At 44.5% G+C, this 23,959-nt stretch overlaps 1 protein-coding gene across 1 annotated transcript; it reads right to left on the reverse strand.

Annotated features, from left to right (window-relative positions):
* Window positions 1–357: 357 nt before the first annotated feature.
* Window positions 358–23,259, reverse strand: GAS2L3 (growth arrest specific 2 like 3). Its single transcript, XM_066633832.1, has 8 exons — window positions 23,230–23,259; window positions 20,698–20,866; window positions 19,151–19,269; window positions 16,336–16,477; window positions 7,962–8,025; window positions 6,637–6,775; window positions 5,994–6,101; window positions 358–5,249 (listed from the first exon to the last, which is right to left on the reverse strand). Exons 1-8 carry the CDS (start codon window positions 23,245–23,247, stop codon window positions 3,834–3,836), a joined length of 2,175 nt encoding a protein of 724 aa, XP_066489929.1. The 5' UTR covers window positions 23,248–23,259; the 3' UTR covers window positions 358–3,833.
* Window positions 23,260–23,959: the final 700 nt, after the last annotated feature.

Genomic DNA, 23,959 nt, shown 5'->3' on the forward strand with positions numbered 1-23,959 from the left:
TGTTTGTCACATCTCATCTGGTCTTCCAACCCAGCAGTAACTGGTGATGTCATCATCAGTTACTTTCAGTGGTACTTTGAACAAGTGGACTATGTGAAGTGGTACAGTGAAAACAAACCTTGAGAAACACCGGTGTACAGAAATCTTTACAGCAATGAATAGGATTCTGCTATTTAACAAATGTCTATGGTTCCATTTTGTAACAAAGATCAAAGACACAATTCTGTATTCAAAGCAGTTTTAAAGACCTGCACCTTCATTCCTGAATTAACACACCCCAAAGCGATAACCATATTACCACATAATTTCTGTTTCTCACAGACTGCAACAGTAGTGATACAGATAACTATATATTTTAATCCATAAATAATTAGAACCAAAACAAAGTGCAGAATAAATGGTTAAGGTTAGCACCAGAAATTAAACACCTATTTGAGAAAAGCTCTTTGCTACAGTTTAAAATAAATTATACTTTCAGGCACAAAAGTTCCTTATATCCCAACTACTCCCCATAGAAATTATTTGCCCGTATTCTAAGGGCATTTGTGCATATTCTGTAGGTGCACTTCCATGCAAGTATCATCATCCTGATTCGGGAACTGTTGGCATAAATCAACTGTGCAACTGAATACGTCTGTAACAGTGTATTTACACTACTTGCTTTCAATGGGATTTGAATGCATATTGAAATGTGTCAGAGATAGCTGCTATTCCCAGAATGCAGTCCTGGGTTCTTACTCTTAATATGGTTGCACGCAAGTTCATTCTTTAAAAGGACTTGGGTTATATTTTGCAGAGGAAACCAATAGGCATGAATGCAAAGGAAAATGATTGATCAGGGCTGGACCAGGTAGCAGGAAGAAGCTGAAACACAAGGAAAAAACTTGCTTTATTATCTTCCCAGACAGCAGAATACAGGGCCCTTTGGATGCAACAGACATCAAAGAACAGAGTTCTTCCAAAATTGCTACCTGCAAATCTAGGACATTACTAAGGAGATGCTCAGAATTCCCCTTTGCCAGCTGGCAAATAAGGAGGCACTGTAGCATGCCATCTAAAGGAGAGAATAATCTTACCATTCAAAAACAAGGTATCAGGGAGAAGTGGAAAACTGCAGTTCAGGATGACCTCAGACCACATGATGGGAAGTAAGAGTTAAATAGGGACCCCAAGGACAGAGCCTAGCCCATGGGAAGACCAAACGGTTCCCTGTCCTGGCCAAGATGAAACCCAGAGGACGGGTGGGGGTTCCTTCTGTATCATCTGTGTGCTTCTTCCTGCATCTGGACTGAGCCTCAGACTTTAAGGGCCAGCCCTGAGGGCAAAAGCTTGCAAGAACGTGTGTCTGCATGTGCGCTAGGGACCAGAAAGCAATACAGTACAACTAGTCTAACATGTCGTGATCAATAAAGCTGTCTTTGATTGGATTTTGTTGACTGAAGCTGTCTGTTCCCAAGAGAGGAAAAAGATCCTGCTATGGGGTAAGGATTAGGAAAGCCTGATCACCATCCTTGGTCCTTCCCTCCGGTAAGGTAGGCCACTTCAGCCTGGATTTGCTTTTTGTTTGTGACAAACACATAACCCAATTCCATTCTAGCACAACTAATCAGGTTAATCTTTTTGTCAGCATAAACTAGAGCAGCTTCAGGGTGTATGATGTGCCATCATTGATGGGAATCTTTCAGCTTCAGTCAATAGTGGCTTAGAAATTTATTTTGGCACATACAATAATTTCATTCAGCAAAGATGAATTTGTTTTTGCTCGCAAAATATAGTCTGCTTAATGCAACTATTTGACATTAAATGTACAGTACTGACATGCAGACGCTTTGCAAAAGGAAGTGCAATCCCATAACACTTGGCAGGGCTTCCCTTGGCTCTTAGATTTGTTACAAAGCAGTTCTAGCAAAATGTTCTTTAAAAGGATATTGATGAAAAATACTGCTTTAACATGTAGACAGGCAGCAGTTTACATTTGCAGAAAAGCAGCTCCATCTTGTTGCAGAACCTATAACTTCTTATGCAAAGCAACTTGGACTCTGCCACTTTCCCCCAAAGACAGTTATATATTGGGAGGGGGTTGTGCAATGAGTGAATATTAATGCAACAAGGAATGCATTAAAGCTAGCTTTGAACTAATGCAAAAATATCAATATAAAAACCACGTAGGCAGCTTATTTGGAAGGCATTTCACTTGTGTTTACCTATGTAAATCACATTATTTGAAGGATATTTTCTCTCTGCAGACATAAGCATATCTAGCAGACTTCTACAGAGTGTTCTCTCCCTCGAGAAATCCATTTTAAGCATGCAGTCCACAAACCATTGTGGCTGCATAACTTTCATTTGCTTCGGAGAGGCCAGAATGAAGAAGGGACATACAGCACGAATACTGATGGAGAGTCCAATCCTGATGGGCTCACGCCGGCCCACCATCGTTGTGCACTGTCGCAAACGTGACGTAAGGCACACCTGCGACAGTCAGCACCAGCCCAGCAACAGAGCTGGCTCAGCACAAGCACGCACTGGGCCAGCATGGTGGAACGGTAAGTTGAGGCAGGAAGGTGGTGTTCCAGGGCAGGGGAAGGTGTGACAGGGAGGGAGCGGAGCAGGAGGGGGCAGAGAAAGCGGCAGACCCTGCCGCCATATCCCATCCCCCTCCCTGGCCTGTGAGACCCAACACGGGTCTCCTTGAATCTGTGCCCACTCAACAGAGGGCACAGATCCAAGGAAACCCATCGGGGCTGCCTGGTTGCTACATGGGGTAAGCTTTCTTACCCAAGTAACCCCAGTGCTGCTTCCCATTTCGGTGCTGTTGCAGCACTGGGAAGCTCAGGAGTGGGCTGTAAATTACTCCTGCACATATTTTCATTCACTTAAGCGCAGCTAATATCAGTATGGCCTGTATTAATAAGCCAGAACAAAATCCAGTCCAAAATATATAAACAAACTTGCAGTTTAATTGAGAATGCACATAGGATGCTAAGGCGCTACGGTGATTATGTTTAAGGCCGATATCTGCAAAGTGTTCTTAGTGATTGGGTGCTATGGAAACCTTAAGAGGACTTGCACATTTCAAAGAAGAACATATAAAGATTAAAAGCCAAGGTCAATTAAAACTCCCTGTTCCAAGGCATCCAAAATTAGGCAGTTCAACCTGATCCCAGCCCCATATAAATTATTCCTGCAAGCTGCCTATTTCTATCTAGTCAGTGACTAATAAAAGAAGGGCACAGCTCATTTAAAACCATATTCAGCAAAAACAACTACAATGCTCAATTCCCACATTCACATTTGACACACTGAAGTCACCAGGAGCTGGTGAATATTTCTGATAAAGAGTTTCCCTTCAGGTGGCAACACTAAAAACAAGAGGATGCTGATCTCAAGATTTCCCTGGACAGGTTAAATACCAGCCGATACGAACTGGGATTCATAATTTCCATTGGGGTGAAGAAGCGTCAAAGTCTTGTGAGGATTTTATCATCTTGAGCGTGAATGTGGAAAACAGAGCCAATGGGTGGCATCCACAATTTCCTTTATTCTGAAGAGTCTTACTCCTGGGTAAAGGGTGCTCATTCCAGAGTAAGGGACACTGTGAATGCCACTCAATATATATACATTATCTGTTATGCATTAGAGAAGACAAAGGCCTGGAGAATGTTCTTAGCTCCCTTCAGAAGGGTCAATAAGCAGAGCATATCAAACTGCACCACTGGAAAAAATAGTGTTTCAGTTACCATGTTGTTATTTAACATTAGTAGAGGTGTTTGTTTCCAGTGAGTAAGATAGGCTTAGAGGGCAACAGTGGCCATTTAACTTTCCTGGCTATTTTACTTCCTGAGTTTCTTATTTCCAGTCATGACAAAATAATTATCATCTTGTTTAGTCTTCAGTGTGGGATCTTTTAATCCACCAGGAGTTCCCTTTGTAGTAACAGTGGCACCTTTAACTTTTATAGGAGCATTCTTAGTTGTTGGAACAGGGTTTCTATCATTTTTCTGGAAGGCTTTAACTGACAATTGATTTTTGGGGGTGGCTGGCATTGTCTTTTTTCTGGTTTCAGCTACAGTTGAAGTTTGAGGAAGACGCACAATGGAAAGCGGAGTCCGTTCAGGGCGCTTTGATACCTTGGGTCCTACTTGAGTTCTTGTCCTGCTATTTTGGACCTGTATGTTCTTGGCTGAAGATTGATCACTAACAGATGAAGATGCATTTTTACCTCTTGACCCTATTGTAGACATCAGTTGTAATGATTTACCTGCTGTAGAGGCACAGCCAAGCTCTTTGGAGCTATTAGCGGTTTTGATGTGTTTGGCCTGGTTAGCTTCAGGCTTGTCTCCGGATGATGGGAGCTGTTTTGGTAATGTTTGAGCAGTAGTTTTGGGAGCGGTTTTTGCTGGCGGTACAGAAGACTGTTGAGAACAAGCTGGTTTAGGAACATGCAGATTTCTGTTAGTTGGCCGTATCGATTTTGCAAAATTTGTTGCAAGAGGTGGCTTAGATTTGTCTACAGCACTAAACCCAACTCTGGTAGAACTGTAGTTTTGTTTTAAGGCCTTCCTTTTTGTTGTCCCAGGTAGCTCAGAAAGCTTACTTGTTGAACATGAAAAGACAGGACGCGACATACCTGAAGAATTCTCAGACTGTGTAACTTTGACTGGTGACAAAATGCGTTTCTGAAGCAATTCTGATGATGTTATAGCAGTTCTAGGTAAGGCAGCTGAAGAACCTTTGTTTGTGGATTGCACAACTTTTACAGGGGATACTGATACATGAGCAGGGGATGCTGACTTTGTGGAAGTAGCCTTTGAAGATTTGGAAGATGGTTGACTGTTATCTACTAAAGAGCCTTTTGACTTGGGATGGCCCGATACCAATTTGGTTGTAGAAGGTGTGCACTTTGTAGCTTTGGGGGAAGAAAGTGCTGTTGGTGGTGGAAACGTAGCCTTTGTCTGCTTTTTATGAGTTACGCGAGGGGTCTTTGGAGCCAAAATAGGAGTAGCAGCCTTTGAATTTTGTTTCTGGTACGTGTCAATAGCTGATATGGGATTCATGAGTGGAGGCTGTGGAGTTCTAGCAGATGAATCGGGAAGAATCTCATTGGATGCACCTTTTTGAAATGCCAAGATTTTTTGCTCCAATGTTGCGAACTGCAGTACTCGACAAGGGTCGTACTTGAGTAGAAAACCTTGAAGAGTATCCCAGCCTCCACCAACGCGCACCATCACATGCTTGCCATGTAACATCTAGCAAGAAAGGGCAGAAGAATTATATTGTGGAAAATCTGCTTAAGCACAAATAATTAATAACCCATGTACTACAAGGATGTAAAGTTTGAGCATCCCTAATCTGAAAATCTAAAAGTGCTTCAAAATCCAAAACTTTTTGAGCACCGACATGAAGTCACAAGTTGAAAATTCCACACCTCACCTGATGTGCTCTCTGACGGTTCAATGTACACAAACTTTGTTTCATGCACAAAATTATTTAAAATATTGAATAAAATTACCTTCAGGCTAAGGTGTACATGAAACATAAATGAATTTTGTGTTTAGACTTGGGTACCATCTCCAAGATCTTTCATTATGTATATGTAGATATTCCACAATCCAAAAACATCAAAAATCTGAAATATTTCTGGTCCCAAGCATTTCAGATAAGGGATACTCAACCCATATAAGGCTTAGAAGGATCTTTGATTGGCCTGAACATCTAGCATTCCTCTGGACTGCCCGATAGTCATCATCTACCAAAAATGACAGAAATATCCCCCACTGTTCCAGACGACCATGTCATATATCCTAAGAACACTTACAATGGTGGACCAAGAGAATGACAAGGGTGAAAGTTGCCAACAATTACAGCAGCAGAGAATTACTGCTTAAGCATGCCCTGGCAGCAGAAGACAGGGAGCCTTCCAAGCAGGAGATGAGAGAATGTCACAAGGAAGATGTACATAAAAATGAGATTTTTTGAGAAACTGCACTTACTCGTATGAAAAGTATTTTGTCTCCCAATCTATAGCGGCCTTCTGATAAGTACTCAATTGAAAACCTATGAGAACAACTGCATGGAGGGTCTTCAGCAATGTGCTTCACCTAAATTTTACAAGAATTCGTGTTAATTTCTTCATGATTTTTTTTTCAAATTAAACATTCCTATTTTGCCACAGAACTTATACCACAGCAAGCCAAAGTAATACCCATTTCAGTATAAAGATGCCTTTTCTTCCTCATCAGAACTCCTACACAGTTTTTTTAAAAGAAGGGGGGATTTCAGCTTAGACTAACATGAAAGTTCAAAATGGAAACTAAAAGACTGGTTATTATGCTGCAATGAACAGACTACCAGGTCTCCAACATGGGCCAACACTCTGTATACAGAAATTATAGAACACAGTCCGCAATTCCTTCCACAAGAACTGTACTGGTGCATCATTCATGTGTTTCTATGACCTAGCATAAAAATCAATAGAGCACATAACGAATTCTTAATTGGTGCCAATGAGAGTTTTGCAGACACACTCCAAAGAGCATATGATATATAGATAATTCAGTGCAGGAAATACCAAGATTAATACACAAAGAATGATCAGAATTTAAGTCTTCATAGGAAAGTACATGTAATACTTACTGCTTCGTGTAACTCTCCATGCTGACAACATGATTTGGGGGTAATGACAGGAGTTACTGCATTAGAGGACATTAACAAAGTTTCTTCCAATTCAATTTCTTTCTCTAGTTTTACTAACACAGGAGGATCAACACCATATCTGGAAAAGTAAAAAGGAAGCACAAGATAATTTGTATTTGGGTTAAGTAGAATTGTAAAATATGTGAATAAAAATAGTGGGATAATGCAATGGCAGACCTCCCCAGCCCTGCGCCCAGGGCAAAGGTCTGCGATGGCTGTCCGTGGGCTGTCGCCACCCCCCCTGCGTGAAAGTCCACCCCTCCCCCACTCACCTGAGCTTACAGAGCCTCACGTGAACTTAGCCCATGGCGGGGAAGCCTATCTGAGGTTCTGGTGGAAAACCAGAAGCACCGTTTCTGACCCCAATGGGAGCCTCAGAGAAGTTTCAATGGGGTCCTAGAGGCTCTCGCCTGGGGCTTTTGCCCCATCGGACCTAATGGTAGGACTGCAACAGGGATCATGCCGCTTCATGTTTTCTGCATATCTAATTTGTTATATAGAATACAGCGAAAAATCTGGGAAATAATTTGACTTTCGGAGACCCTCAACTTGCAGTTAAAATAGAAAACCATATCTCTAGCTCTCATTATTGTGAAGAAAAATTTGAAAATGTACAAATTTCAAGGTTTTTACCCCCCAGACTTTCCTCCAGGTCGTTAGGGACAACTCATATCAATGTCTTAAAGCAAAAGTGGAAGTATGAAGATGGGGGGGGTTGGGGTTGGTTGGAGATGCACATTGGCAGATGCATCAAAATTGGGTGCTTGTGTTATTATTGAATTATCAGAAATTCATCCCTCATTGTTTAAATCAAAACCAGATGTCATATATAACATACAGCCTGCCAAATCTCCATAGTAATTTTGATTTGTGGTGCCCAGTCCACTGGGATTGTATAATTGTTCTCTATAGCCTCAGTTTTCTGAATTGAAAAAAATATATATATTATAGTGGGTTTCTATTCCCTTCACATGGAGGACATGGAAAGGGATTGACAGCACAATCCTACACATATTTAACCAAAAGTAGGTTCGGTTTTGTTCAACTAACCTTGCTTCCAAGGCCAGTGTATATAGGAGTGTACTGCAAAATTCTACACACTCTCGCCTGGAATTAAATCCTTTTAACTCAGTGGGACTTACTTCTGGGTAAACATGCATAGGATTGCACTGTCCATCACATAAGAAAATTCTGAGCAACCTTTTAACTGCTTACCATGCATTCCAGGCTTCTAGCTAGAGAACTACATTGAATACAGTACTCACCTCAATACAATGCGACCAATTTCCAGTAAACACAGGTAAACCTGTCTCGGATCCTTGTGCAGGACTGTAAGAAAAAAATTTTAAGAAGTGAAAGCTTCGCTCTTTTCATTAACTTTTAGTTAAGAAAAATAAGTGTTCCAGCCTAAAAAATACCAGTATGAGACAAAACTTCATAAAAGGGACAGAAATGGACCATGATTTCATAACACTGGATGAGCAGTCCTGTAGCTTTGTATCTGGAGTTCAACACCACTCATGCCAATACTAAACCTTGTCAACAGCCACATCGCCTGGAGGTTCTTTTCAATTAAAATTCCTCAAACTAATGAAAAGGTAGGAATCAGAGAGATGTCACAAGATCTTGGGTGAGAGGGAAAAGGAAGTGTTGCTTTGAGGTTGCAATCCACAAACCATGTATTACACAGCAATTTCCCTGAGGTCAATGGAGCTGGGATAGCTGACAAAGGCCAGGATTCAATGCTTCCTAGAGATCTCACACATACAGACACCGAACTCATCCTATTAATGACCTGTTCCGATGTGTAATCTCACTAGTACACAAACTTTCTCTGGCAGTGGGAAAATATGCTAACTGCCATTAGTGTGGAGATGTCTTAGAGCCCAATTCCGAGTTCATACCACTGGCGCTCCACCAGTAGTGTTGCAAACCCGTGTCCCTCAACGCCAGCCCAGTGCCAGAGGTAGCCCAGCACCAGTCAGCACTGAGCTGCGGCTGGTGGATCGCCAGTGCTCCACCACTCAGTGATTGAGCAGACAGCCAGGCAGTGGAGAGGTGGGTGGGGGCATGGGGAAAGGTGAGGAGGAGGCATCACAGGGCAGGGGGAGGTAGGGAGAGAGCAGGGAAGAGGCAAGCTGGAGGGAGGGAGGGAGCAGGGCTGGAGGGAGGCGGGACCAGCAGAGAGCCTCCATGTCAGGCCGTGAGGCCCGTCACAGTCGTTCTTTATACTTTCCTTACAGGGGGAAAGGGGACAAAAGTCCCCTGCCCCCAAGGTGCCACCAGCAGCTTCCCTGTTGTGCACAGGATGCTGCTGCAGCCATTTCAGTGCTGTGGCAGTCCTGGTGCAATGGGCAGCTCAGGATAGGGCTGTTAGTGTACACTCCTGAGTTGCTGGATTAAATAAAAGTTTGGGGTTTTTTGCTTGAACAGCATGGAAAGTTTTCTCCTCCAAAACCACATTCATACCCTAACTCTACCCAGCATGATTCCTACTGTCAGCCAACCTGCAGAGGAAATGTTTACAGGAAACACCTGCAGCATGTGTGCCCAACAGACTCACTGCTGCTTTTAATGGTGTTTTTAGTTGTAAAAGCTTGATGACCTCATCTCACAACTACCCAGCATACTCCATCATCATGCTCGTTTCCAGTTTTCAGATGATGGCGAAAAGAGTTGTGCCTTGTACAAAGTCACTTACAACACTTTTGTTACAGAGCAGGAATTTCAACCCAATAATTCACAGGCACTGTTCATTTTACCTTCTGTCTGGCCTTCACCAAATATGACTGGAAGCTCACACACCATAGAAGGAACAGGGCAGGAGAAAGCTAAGGGAAGAGTATCCAGCAGAGGAGAACCTTTGCTATGTATGCAAAGGAGAGGTAGAGAGAGTCGGAGCTACATGCCCAAATCTGGGAATTCAGTACCCCAACTCACAACTATTCATTTTTCTTATCTGAAATGCTTGAATGCCAAGAGCGCTGCAGGCTTGGAGGAATTCAGCCTATCTGATGAGGCTGACTGCCAGACACACACAAAGCATGCACTTATGCCACAAAGCCAGCTACTCTAAGTAGTTAGCAGCCTTCCAAATACTTTGAACTATGCATAAGAAGAGATGCAATACTGTGCAAGCCCAGTTCCGGACCTACCATAAGGTCCGATAGGGCAAAAGCCCAGGTGTGAGGCACCAGGACCCTGTGGAAGCCTCTCTGAGGCTCCCAACAGGGGCAGAAACTGTGCTTCTGGTTTCCCGGAAGCACAGTTTAAAGAGTTGGGGAACCTCACAGAGGTTTCTCCGATGCAGATGGAGGTCATGTGAGGCTCCTTGAGCCTCAGGTGAGTAAGGGCGTGGATTTCTGTGCGGGGGGGGCAGCAGTAGCCTGCGGGGGGGGGGAGCCATCGCAGACCTTTGCCCTGGGCATGGGGCTGGGTTCACTGCTGTGCAAGCCTGGGACTAATTCCAAGGAAACCAATTCCAATTATAAGCTTTGCCAATTCCCTTTATACCTAGATGGAAAAGCTATATAGCTTTTAACTATATGTTGCCCGAGACATCTAGAGACACTATACTGTCCACAGCAGTTCATCTATGTTGAAATTCAACAAAAATGAGAACTTAACACCCTAGTTATTCTCAGTTACCGTATTTTTCGCTCCATAAGACGCACCTGACCATAAGATGCACCTAGTTTTTAGAGGAAAACAAGGAAAAAATATTCTGAACCAAATAGTGTAATAAAATATTTAATAAACTATAACAGAATAACATTTGAACCATGTAAAGTGAATAGCAGTCAACAGTGGCATTAAGAACCATTATCACTGTCATTAACAAATGGAGAGACTTAAAGGTTTGAGTACTCTAGTTTTCCAGAAACCCCAAGAACTCATCATCGCTAGAGTCAGAATTTATGAAGCTCACAAAAGCAGGTGCACACAAATAGAGGATCACATTATCTTTCTGCTACAATGATGTTCTGCCAAATTCCAAACCACTGGGCCTCGTGCCCGCTTAAGGCTGATCAGTCCCCCTTGTGCAACTCACCAGTGCAGCAAGCAAAAGTGAGTCCAGTTCCAGTCCACAGATGCCAAGTAAATCAGTCCCATCAATCAGAGTTACCAAATCAGAGTCCAGAGCCAATAAGCCAAATTACAGTCCAAGGTCAGGTTCCAGGTAGGTCAGTCAAATCCATCAGGGTATCCAAGTCCAGTCACAATCCACAGTCAGATTCCAAATTCAATAAACCCAGTCAGTCTCCTCTACTACCTCCAACCTGCACTCCTTCAAAACCCACAAACCCTTTCTGCCTCTGGTACTCCTTATATCCCTGAGGGCCCTATTGCCTTCCAGTGGCTGCAGCTGTGCAGCACACTCTGCTGGATGCCCAGGCCTTACCCTTAAAGGGGCCACTGCTGACACCACATCTACCTCCTCACCAGATCTTCCTGGATTCCAATACAAGGGGGGGGGGGAAGCAGATCTCTATACAGAGCAGTGCAAAAACAGGGGAAAGGTGTGGGGAAGGGAAGATCTCTGTATAGACATCACAGCAAGACCAGTGCAAAACCCCTTGCACACAGAACCACACAGAACCGTCAGGTGCTCACTCCCTGGGCTCCCTGGACTTACTCCCTAGGCTCCCTCCCTGGGCTCACAAGCCTGCCAGGGGCTCACTCCTAGGGATGCTTGGACGGGAGAGAAGCCTGCGATTGACTCATTTCGCCTGGAGATCGACTGGTAGCTCTCAATCGACATAATGAGCACCCCTGCTCTAGGGGCTTGCTCAGCAAGACTGCCACCCCACCCACGCTTTCCTGGGAGTGAGCCCCAGTGACTCTGAGACTTACTTCTGAGTAGACAGGAGGGCTTGCTCAGCAAGACTGCCATCCCACCCACACTTTCCTGGGAAGGTGAGCAGAGCAGAGCTGGCAGGGGGCGGGGGCTGAGTTTTTTTTTTTTTTTTTGCAGTATTCGCTCCATAAGACGCACACACTTTCCCCCCCACTTTTTGGGGGGGAAAAAGTGCGTCTTATGGAGCGAAAAATACGGTAATTGCCTGACTTGCAAAATCAATGCCTATAAACTGAACTTCAGAGTGAGATTTAAAAAAATTGTACACAAACATATGTATTAGTTGTGTTTCAACAAGCACAATATTTCACAATTACTTAAGTTTCCACATCTAGCACAGGGCTGGGACTTACATGGGTGTGCACTTATTAAACAACAAAAACCAGACAATGCCAAAACCTTAATTAGCAATGCAGTTTTGAACTACTTTTCTTAATGAGCAGTCACAGATTTTTCACCATCTGGAAAAACCTGGTCTGGCAGCTGCTGGTTACAAAATTCTACGTCAGGGGTGCTCACACTTTTTTGGCTCGAGAGCTACTTTGAAACCCAGCAAGGCCCAGAGATCTACCAGAGTTTTTTTTACAATGTTCGTGCCATCATAACATATAACATTTATGTGTACAATGTATGTTGGTGTACCTTGAGCCCCACTGAGTATAACAGGACTTACTCCTGAGTAGACATGCCTAGGATTAGGCTGTGAGGCTGCAATCCTAGCCACACTTACCTGGGAGTAAGCCCCATTGAGTACAATGGGCCTTACTCCCGGCGTTTCCTTCCAGAGGCACCTGAAAAGGGGGGGGGGTCGGCACTCCGCAATCTACTCATTTTGCCTCATGATCTACCGGTAGATCGCGATCCACCTACTGAGCACCCCTGTTCTACGTGAACACAAGAGGCAGGTAGTCCTGTCCTCCAGGTGCCAAGCCAGTGCAAGATCTATTTAAGTTGACAAGATGTAAGCCACTGAAGCTCTTTGGAGAAGGGAACCCTGAACTTGTTCAACAGCCTGTTAGAAAGGAAAAATGCAGGACGAGAGAATCGGAGACTCATGATTCTGATCCAAACTGCTGATTACTACCAGATTGTGGCCATTGCAGAAACCAAGTCCCTGTTTGACTATCTGTACTACTTCAAGAACTTTAAACAGAAAGTGAAACAGACTCAGAGAGGTCCTAGTTGCAGTTGCCACACCTGCTCTTTGGAAGAGAGGGAATTAGGGCCCAATCCGACCAGACTGCTGTGCCGTTGACACTCATGTTCTGGTGGCACAGTTGTCTTTCCAGTGCTGCAAAACACAACACACTCTTGTGTGCAACTGGGCCACTGACAGAAACAGCCCACAAAAGTGCCCCAGCACAGTAAGTTGGCATAGGGAGTGGGAGGGGGAAAGAATCGAGTTGGGCAGAGGGGGCATATATCAAGGCCAGGAAGGGGATGTTGTCAGCGGCAATGGCTCTACTGATCCTATCCTCCTTACAGGCCATGATCCACCTCCAAGTCCACTCAAAGTTGTGCCAATCAAACAGCTGGCGCAGGTGCAAGCAGACCAGTCAGGGAACCGAAGGCTTACCCTGAGGAAAGGGAGTGAATGCTCCCTTACCTCAAGGAAGCCTCCAGGATTGCCCCATTCCACAGGATACAGTGCGCACTCTGTTGGCAGATTGTGTATTCAGCTGCATAAGCATGGATGAATTAGTTAGGATTGGGCTGTTAATCACACAAACATATGAAGTTGCCTTAAAGTGATTTAAGTACGAGTACAAGCCACAATCAGGACATCTAATTCTGGAAAGCCATATCGTACAGCCTGCACAGATCTACCAGCAGGATAGAGCTTTTATATCTGCTGCTTTTATTGATCCCTCGTCCTTTCTTTGGTTTAATAGCTATATACTGTTTTAAACACCATCTGCTGTTCCTTGATATGGTTATCTTATACGTTGTTTTATGGGTTGTTTATTTTTAAATCTACTTTGTATATTTTATGTTAGCCGCCATGGGTGCCCAAATCAGTGGGGGAAAAAGTGGGATAGAAATAATACAAATACATAAATAAACAAATGGACATAGTTTACATATGGAGAAAGAATGAAAAACTTTGCCCATGTTATTATCTTCTCCACCCACCTATCCCCGTACTAGGCTTGAGCATATGAAAGGCTCCTCAGCAATGCATGAACTGAATTGCCTGCAGCATCTCCCATGCCCAGCTCCTCTTTATGATCAAAATAATGTTTGTCATCAACAGAAAACAACATAATCAGCACAGGCCATTCAGATCACGGCGTGTCCAGTGAACGTTGATATATATTGTCTGTTATAGGGCAGAAGACACTGTAAATCTGCTATGGGAAGAATTTGATACAGGAAGAAGAATATTTTATTTGTACAACTAGGTGTACTAGTTGTACAAGTTGTACTCTCGATGGGAGTACAAGGGGGACTCCCACTGCACTCCCTTTCACTTCAAACCCATATTCTTTGGGCCTATTCTGTGGGTCTATGTTCTGCAACCCTTTCCAATATTTTAAGAGATACTGGATAGGTGGGCTTTGAGAACAGAGAACATAAGAACATAAGAACAGCCCCACTGGATCAGGCCATAGGCCCATCTAGTCCAGCTTCCTGTATCTCACAGCGGACCACCAAATGCCCCAGGGAGCACACCAGATAACAAGAAACCTCATCCTGGTGCCCTCCCTTGCATCTGGCATTCTGACATAACCCATTTCTAAAATCAGGAGGTTGCGCATACACATCATGGCTTGTACCCCATAATGGATTTTTCCTCCAGAAACTTGTCCAATCCCCTTTTAAAGGCATCTAGGCTAGACGCCAGCACCACATCCTGTGGCAAGGAGTTCCACAGACCAACCACATGCTGAGTAAAGAAATATTTTCTTTTGTCTGTCCTAACCCACCCAACACTCAATTTTAGTGGATGTCCCCTGGTTCTGGTATTATGTGAGAGTGTAAAGAGCATCTCCCTATCCACTCTGTCCATCCCCTGCATAATTTTGTATGTCTCAATCATGTCCCCCCTCAGGCGTCTCTTTTCTAGGCTGAAGAGGCTCAAACGCCGTAGCCTTTCCTCATAAGGAAAGTGCGCCAGCCCCGTCATCATCTTAGTCGCTCTCTTTTGCACCTTTTCCATTTCCACTATGTCTTTTTTGAGATGCGGCGACCAGAACTGGACACAATACTCCAGGTGTGGCCTTACCATAGATTTGTACAACGGCATTACAATAATAGCCGTTTTGTTCTCAATAGGCCGACAAGAGAGGGTCTCTTGTCCAGGCCTAGTAGCTACTGTAGGAAAGCCTATGCAATCAGCCTGCCTTGCCCGACTAGATCTCTTGCCCAACTGGATCTCTTATGCAAATATGCAAACAAAGTGTGCCCTGAATTTCCTTAACAGAAAATGTCTCTTGGCCCCAGGTCCAATATCTCCAGTTACAGCCGAATCACACAACTATTTTTTTTTTCTTTTAAATAGTCGTTAATATAATGAAGCTGCCATGGTTTCTGCCAAGGCACATGTTCCAATGCAGCTTTGTGATTCTCCACCTCCTAACTGAAGTCAGGTTTTTGGCCCAATCCTATCTAAGAGCTGCACCGATGGAACACATGTTCCACTGGCATGCCTTGTCAGAAAACTGCCATAAAGCACTTTATGACAGTGCAAGATCTGGTGCACTAACGGGAAGGCCGAAGGCTTCCCGTATGTGCTGGGGGCTGATGTGACGCCCAGATAAGTCCAGTGCAGGGGTAGCAGAAGGCAGGGAGGGGTGGAATGGGGTGACGATGGCGCAGTGAATGGATGGATTTGGATGGATGGATTTGAATGGATGGATCCCCCCAGGAGGGGGGGAGAGATTGGCGGTGCTGGTGCATGCCATGTTGAAACCCTCTTCCCACTCCTGATCCACCTGCATGGATCAATGCAGACTTGTACCAGCGATATCACTGGTGTGGGTCCAAGTTGACCCATTGCCGCTGCTGGGGCTTATCCTGGGACAAACGTCCTCTTACCTTGAGGAAACCATCAGCAGTCAGAAATCCCCTGTGGGATACAGTGGCAGATGTGCTGGCGCAGCTGCATCACCACACAGGGATTTAGATAGGATTGGGCTGTTTGCCGGGTGATGAGCCATATACAGTACATGCCAGAGCATTAATAAGTTTAGCCATCACTAAAAAATCCTCCAAAGAGCAGGAGTCAACATATATAAAGAAGTCAACATATGGTTGCATGAATTAATTCTGCAGGAAAAGGGAAGACATCTTTACATCTTAGAAGGCAAGATATCCCTACTCCATTAAAGAGCATGACACAAAGCCCTGAATACATCTGACCAGCTTAGTTTTAAAACTGAACGTAAGAACATAAAAACGTAAGAACAGTCCCAATAGATCAGGCCATAGGCCCATCTAGTCCAGCTTCCTGTATTTCACAGCGGCCCACCAAAGTTCTGTTAAGAACTGTTGCTTCCATACTGGTTTAAAAATACCTATTCCAAAAATTCACTTATTCAGTGGCAAAGTCCTCATGAGCAGTGGAAGAAAGTTTTCTCCAAGATTAACTTTTGCACACTTGTCCCTCTTTTTAATAGATTTGTCTGCTCAGTATGCCTTAAATACACCTTTCACAGAAGTGTACGCTCCATTTATTTAGTCAAGCTGCTTGGCAATATAACTGCACAAACTAAAACTGCAAATATTTTTTTACCTTTTTAATAAGAGTTCAATAAAAATATGTTTAAGAAATTAATTACCTAAGCCTTCAGATTCAAAGAGGTATGTCTCATCCACACCAAGGCACCTACACCAGTTCAGAAAGTTGGCTGTATTATCTCTAGCAAAGAAGGACCCGGAAGGTGCGTCCTTCTTGCAGGGGACTTTTCTCAGAGGGAAATCCTAGGAAAAAGAAAACAGTGGCGAAAAGTTGTGCACAATTGGAACTTGAAAGATACATTTTAGAACAGGACTTTTATTTTGCAACTATCCCAGGTACCACATTTCCACCAGAGATGACTGCTGTGTTATTGCTTGTCCTATAGTTGTCCCTGCAGCAAGGAAGAACCTGCTACAGTTGCTTCTCTCTCCTGGCCTCTCCTCTGCTTTGTACCATCTTTGCCCAACCCGCACCTCTTTGATAGAGCTAGCCTGCCACAGCTCCCTATTGATGCATTGCCATCCCACTTCCAGGGGGATTAAAACAGGCAGAGCAGTGTCACATGGTCCCTGCAACAGTGGAGCCAAGTACTACCTGTCGCACCTTGAAGGACCACTGGTTGAAAAGTACTGTTTTATATTATCACAAAACCCTTAAATTTCCTTATAGAAAGAGCTCTTTCTATAAGGATGTGTGTAACTGAAGAGAAAAAATACATGTTACGATAACATGGAAAACACTTTAGATTTTTCAAGGTAAGAACACTGCAGCAGAAACTAATCTATGTGCACATACTCATAATGATGGAAATGGTTTTGACTGACAATGTTAAGGACTAGGAAGAGACAGGAATAAGTAGACCATGCACCAGGACCTGTGGAGGGTAGCCTTTGGTTGTCAGAAACACTTTATTTAATAGGAGACAACAACCCGCAACTGACTGGCTTGCTACTTGCTCTGCTGAAAACAAGATGTGAAAGACACTTTAAAAATACCTTACCAGCAAAACACAGAACAAGAATAATGGCATATCAAATAAAAAAGGGTGTATCCATAATAATATTGCTCCAGTAATCTAAAATAGTGAAAAGTCATCATCAGCCGTAACATATTATTTACTAAAAATCATAAGCCAACACAAATTGCAATTCATCTTGCATTTTTGGCAGATGAACAGCAAGTTTTTCATATCTCCTTCAAACTTATCTCTTCCCTTCAAAGAAGGCATGAAATTACATGGAAACCCAATCCTACCTAAATCCACCCTGGCTGATGCAACAGTGCCACCACAGTGCACTTTGAATCCTGTGGGAGGCAGTAGTCCCAGATGCTTCCTCCTCACAAGGGAACACTTGTTCCCTTGCCTAGGGATAAGCCTTCACTGTTCCACTGGGTCTACTCAGACCTGAGACAGCTACATACCTGGTGCAAGTCCAAGTGGACCTGGGAAGGCAGACTGAGGCCAGGAAGGGATACAGGATATCGGCGTCACCACTGCCGCCAATACCACCCCCTTTCTTGCACCAATCCACCCTCCTTCTCACCCAGATCTCTGCCCTATTCATCCCGCTCCTCATTCACGCCCACCTTCCTCCTGCCCCTGCACTGACTTACCAGCACCATGGGTTGTGGAAGGGTGCTGGTGTGTAGCTGTGCCCACTTGTAGCAATCACCCAGCTGTGCAAAATGGCACGTTGCCTTTTGCAACAGCCATAAAGGACCTTGTGCTGCCAGAACCCTAGCTAGGATTGGGCCATAAATGTAAGTCATTCCCCTTGTCTCTTCTATAGCATCCCAAATATTATTTGTAGTTCCTCAATATAATCTGAGTCACACCTACTGCAGAAGCCCTTCACCCACAATCACCTGGCCACACACGCATGGCTATTTTCCATTACAGTCCTGTTGTGCTCACTGCCCAACGCTCCTATTGTCTCTCCAAAGGCTTTGCATCTTCCCCTCTTCTTCTCATGCATTTACAATGAATGACCTGTCTATTCAGTTATAAGCCCTCTTTGCCAACTAAGGCTGCCATCAGCCACAACACTTCCTGTCTCCACTTTGCACCCTACCTCCAATACCTGCATGCTTCACATCTCACTCTCATCACATACCACTTGAACAACACCTTTCCTTACCACCTTCTCAGCATGCACACTTCTAGTCATCCTATTGCATTTCTGTTGCTCAGGAAGAAAAAAAATATACATCCAGGGCTGCAAGAGGCTATGCCAGCACTGTATCACAGGATTATCAAAGGAGAAGAGTTACAACCAAACCCCTCTCTTATTTCTAATACTGAGATGGTCCTGTGATGTCAGGTCCTGTACTGCCAATTACTTTCAGTGCAGCATGAAGATGAATTCAGATAATAGCTGGTCTGAATGCATCCTTTGAAGGGGAGAACAGTCCTTTCTTGGCAATTCCCCAAGCCTCAGAGGGGATGGGATGATGATGCAGACCATGTACTTTTCCTCCTCTTCCTTGTTGACCCCTCTCAGGTCCTGGCTCCCTGTGAGCCAGTTCACTGGTAAGGATGCTTACATTCACCCTCTCAGTTATCAAACAGCCCCTGACAGTTTGTACACGTGCAGCAGAGAGCTCCCTTCTATCTCATAGGGGTAGATTCCACTTTGAGGAAAGTGGCATCCTGAGCAACCGTGCTAATCTCTCACCTACCAAAACACCACTCTCTCTCCTGCCAGAGTTTTGGCAAGGCATTTCTGCCCCATTTGGCTTCTCACCATGGCACCCTCCTCTCTCATAGGAGGATAGTTGATATGAATGGTATGTAACAGTGTGGACAAGGACTTCTGGATTGCATCCTTTCTCCAGGTGAACATGGACAAGTGTAAATCCAAGGCGTTAGTGTGTAGGAAATTCAACTTTTAATGTTTAACCACCGTATTACTTACCCTGAAATCATTTGGGTCACAACATTTTTTGACTGTGCTTTGGATGACTTCAATCAACATGCAAAGTAATACACCATTATCGAGTTCATCCAACAACTGCTCTGCCGCAAGTTCCATCCCTGTAAAACAGCCACATTATTCCGCCACATTATTGCAGAGAAGACAATTACAACATGTACAACAAGTATCACTGTTACCAGAATACACTCAGGAATAAGCTCTGCAGCTTCCCTTTTGAGGCAAATTTTCTCTGATTCTGTCCAGTTCCAACTGATCCTTCAAAATATCCTCTCTGAACCAGTGGCATAGTTAGAGGGGGTGCAAAGCACTAAGTTTTGCAGGGAGCCTCACCACAGCATACAAGCAGCCCCTCCCCTCAGGAGCCATTCCCAGCAGTGGGAGCAAAATGGAGGTGAATACTAGAGAAGAGGCAAATGCCTCCGTTTTGCTACCACCACCAGGAATGGCTCCGAAGGGTAGAGGGAGGGGCTGCTTACGTGCTGTAGTGTGGCTCCCTGCAAAACTTAGTGCTTTGCACCGCTTCTAGTTATGCCACTCCTCCAAACACAGAAAACCAGGAAACAGTTCTATGTGGATTCATACAGTGCAATGGAAAGAGCCACAGTCAGACTGCAGATGAGCTACACACAGACCAAAATTGAGCAGTAAATTTTCCTCACACTCTACAGATCAGAGATAGAACATCACAAACTTCATCACTGTCTTCATTCTATTTCATATTGTATTTCCTTACTTTATGATCAACTATCTGAGTTGCAATTTGTTTGGCGTTTTAGATGCTGCCTTTCCCTAACTTGGTGATGTGCCAGTGCCTGGTCCACCTGCTCCTTGGACTGGAAAAGGAAGATGGTGACACTCTAACCCACCATTCTCTTCTCCTTGTCACTTCCTCTTTTCCTCCATCCCCCACCCCTTCCTTCTCCAGTCCAAGGAGTGGCAGGAGGAGCAGGAGAAGAGACTGGGAGGACAGAGGTGGGAAGTCCACTGCCAATCTGCTATCTGCCTCCATGGGCCTCATGGCTGGGTCAGGTGATCAGAGTGCTCAGAGAGTCACAGACACAGGACAAGAAATTACTTCAAATCCAAATAAATCCCAAAACCACATCTGGTAATACTTTTAGTAGGACCAAGCAAAATGACAAAGTTGTGACTAGCAAACTTTCATGCTCTCCAAAACGTCTTTTAGCAAGCTGGGCAGCAAAGTAAAGCAAAAATAAAGACTTTTTTTTTTTGAGGTGAGGATGGGCTGGTCGCAGCTTTGCTGCAGTTTCTTCAGTTCTTATAAACATACTACAAGGTTGTCACTTCTGGATCTCTTTCTAATGGACTGACACACAAATCAAAGGTAGCTGTGACTCTGAACAGGCATGTTCAGTTTCTTCTGTTCTCTGGTAGTTCCAAGTTCATATTTATCTATGTTAACATGAACTGCCTTCACGAAGCCAACTGCACAGCTGAGGTGAACAATAATTAAGAAAATTCTGTTCTGAATTTATCAAACAGATAAAAATTCTCTGCAATTTTACCCAACAAGCCAGACAGCCAAATGGACAGATCTTCCTGCATAGGAACCAGAGTTGCCTCATGTCGGACAGATATCCACTGGTCGTAGAGTAAAACATCTGCTAATCCTGGGCCATGCCTTGGAGTCAGTGGACTTCGTGGACTCAAAGGGGGATCATCTCCAAACCACACCTAGTAGAGATATCAAAGGTTAAATTCAACTGCGTGGCCTTGATCAGTTCATTGTGAGATTTAGCAGTTGAACATTACCAAGCATACTGATGAATATTAATGTTGGAAGAGCAACAGCACATGCGCTGAACCACCCTGTGAACTGTATATATAGCCAGAAGGTGTGTTAATGTTGGCCTCCACCAAAAGGGGGAGTTTGTTTTTACTTTCAAAGCATGTGGGTTGCTTCTCTCCCTATATGGGGGGGGGGGCACTGCTTTGGGTTCTTTTCCTGTCTTGTTGCTTCTGCAAAAATAGCTGCAGTTCTCTTTGTTCTAGTAAAGCTCTTACAAAAATCAGTTTTGCTGTGTGTTGGACTACTTTAAGCCTACAGCACTGCTAAAATTAATTCAGCAATAACATTATCCAACTTGCTATTGTAATGAGTTTGCACTTTCCAACTACTCCTGCTGTGACCTGGAGAGGGTCGGGGCCCTGTGCGATGGAGGAGTTGTTGGAGGAGGAGAAAACGGACCAGAATAACACTGAGAGACATGGAGGCTGAGAGATGCAGTTAGCCTGAGGTCTGAAGGGCTAGTGATAGTTGATGAGATCCTGAGTGGAGACTCCCAAAGAAGAGACAAAAGAAGCAGAGGTAGACCTGGAGCTACTGTGGCACAGGCCAAGCTGTGTGGCCTATTACTACAATTGACAGCACAAAGGCCTAGTTTTTAAACCATTTTTGCCTGGCCAACAAGAGTACACATTTGGTCCCTGTTGTGTATATGCAATATTGGGCAGGAATGGCATAAAAACTGTTTATCTCCCAGTTTTAACCCGTGTTCTTGTGCCTCACCCCTAGAAGATTGCAAGACTTCCTTCATACCTACCCATGAAACCCTCTGATTCTACTAGTGAAGTGTCAGTATAGTTTCAGGGACCCACTGGGATTAGCACAGTGGCTGCTAATCCTGAAATGCCTTCAGCACTTACCTCTAGTTCACCCCACTACACTGTCTAAGTAAATCACATGGCTCAATACTATGGCCTGCTGTGCCACCAGAACCCACATTCCAGTGACATATTTTACAGCAGTCTCGAAACAAGACTTGCCATTCCACACAGCCAGCCGCTGCCACAAGCAGTGAGCAGTCATGTACCAGGGGCCTCCACAAAAGCACTGGTGCTGGGGTGGGTGGAATGGGGAGAGAAGGGGAAGAACGGGGGGGGGGGAGACTGGGGCAGGGAAGAGACTGTGTTGAGGCTGAGAAGGGCACAATAACAGTGGCAGCAGCACTGCAAATATCCTACCCCCTTCCTGGATACACTTACGACTTGTGCCAGCTAAATCACTGCAGCAGGTCCAAGCAGACCCATCACAGCAGTGGAGGCTTACCCCTAGGCAAGGCAACAAATGTTCTCTTACCTGGAGAAGACCTACGAAGCCATCTAAGGCCTCTGGAGGGCCTTAAAACACTAGTACCATTTTTCAGCCAGAAAACCGGAAGTGACGTTTTAAGGCCCTCCAGGGGCCTTAGAAGGTGGATGGCAGCTCCAGGCATGTCCCCAGGTGCCACAATGGCCAGGACTGTCACTGATCCTACTAAAGGTCTGAGACATTGGTTTTCTGTTAGGGCCTGCCACAAGATTGGAATGTGGATTCTGACACAGAATCTGATGAAGGTCTCACACTCTGGAAAATTCAGGCTTTATATATACATGTACACACACACACACACACACACACACACACACACACACACCATACCATACAGACAAATGATGCACCCTAGGAAGGCAGTGTGATATGTTCAGATCAATGCTTATCTTTCTCAGCTGCATAAGTCTGAAGTTGGGAAAAGAATAGTTTAATAAAATAAGGGCGCAATCCTATCCCACGCTGGAACAGGCAAGATAAGAGGCTTGCGCTGTATCCAGCGCAGGATAGGGGCCCAAAGTGGCTCAGACAAAGGTAAGGGGAAACTCTTCCCCTTACCTCTGGGTAAGGTACCCTGGCCCCCATGGGTCTCCTCAGACTTGCACTACCTCCTGAGGTGGCGCAAATCCAAGAAGAGCAGAGTGGCTTGAAACCACTCTTAGCTCCCCGGCAATGGGGGTCAGGATCTGGCATAAATGCAGGATCCCAGCCCTGCCTCCCACTCCCCACCCGCCCACTACTCACCCTGGAGTGCCTCCCTCCTGTCTCCTCCCCGCCCACCACAGAGTCTTGTGTCGGCCAAGCTCTGCAGATGCAAGACTCAGAGCCTTCATTGGCACGGAGGCTTATGCCAACCTTGCCGACTCACAAGGAGGCACAAGGGACTTGCCCCAGCCCAACATGCAGCCTGGATTGCGCTGTAACCATTCTACTTCACTTTACTCACTTGAACTGCGTGCTGCATGGTGATTCAAAGTTTCCTAGGAATGAAAAGAAGACAGAGACACTGAAAAGAAAAACTATTTTCATGGGAGTTACCTCTAAAATATACAAATGTAGCATGTTGAAATGCATGCGACAACACAAATACGTAACACATACATGTTAGCAAAGTCACTAAAGCTTTTCAGCTGGTACAGGGCAGATGACAGCCTACAGGTCACATACACTTCCCCAAGACACATTTCTAAGACTTGTCACCTGTAGGCAGAATTCTGAGATTCTCAGCTCTCATTTTACACAGAAAAAGCTTCTGACCCATATGACTGCAGGATCAAGTTTCAAAAAACGATGGCAAAAATACTAAAGATTGAAAATGAGGGCCAAAGCACCAAGTCAAATTATGTATTAAACATCCAGGATGTCCAAGTCAACAATCAATATTTTTCAAGGTTGACCCCATTTCTTCCACAGATGTGTATCATGATTTCAGAATAGGAATGTGGTAGGTTGCAATGGGACACAGTCAAGACTAAACAGAGCTTGAACAGGGCCTTCTTGCCTAGTTGCCTGAAGGCAAGTCTTACTTGGTATCAGCTACAAGGCAAGTGGCTACTTATGAGCTAAATCAACACACAGCAAGTCTCCTGCAGGGAGTAGATAGAATCTTGATGTAGAAATTGAGTTCAGAGTTACACTGTACAAATAATATGCGCACAACATTTGCTTAATATCCT

Source organism: Tiliqua scincoides, chromosome 7 (assembly GCF_035046505.1).
Source record: "Tiliqua scincoides isolate rTilSci1 chromosome 7, rTilSci1.hap2, whole genome shotgun sequence".
Classification (NCBI taxonomy): Eukaryota; Metazoa; Chordata; class Lepidosauria; order Squamata; family Scincidae; genus Tiliqua; species Tiliqua scincoides.

Coding starts and splice junctions, on each gene's coding strand:
- GAS2L3 (XM_066633832.1), bottom strand. Junction 16,478..19,150: donor GTGACCCAAATGATTTCAGG/GTAAGTAATACG, acceptor TCTTTTTCCTAG/GATTTCCCTCTGAGAAAAGT. Junction 5,250..5,993: donor ACAAAATACTTTTCATACGA/GTAAGTGCAGTT, acceptor CTTTCTTGCTAG/ATGTTACATGGCAAGCATGT.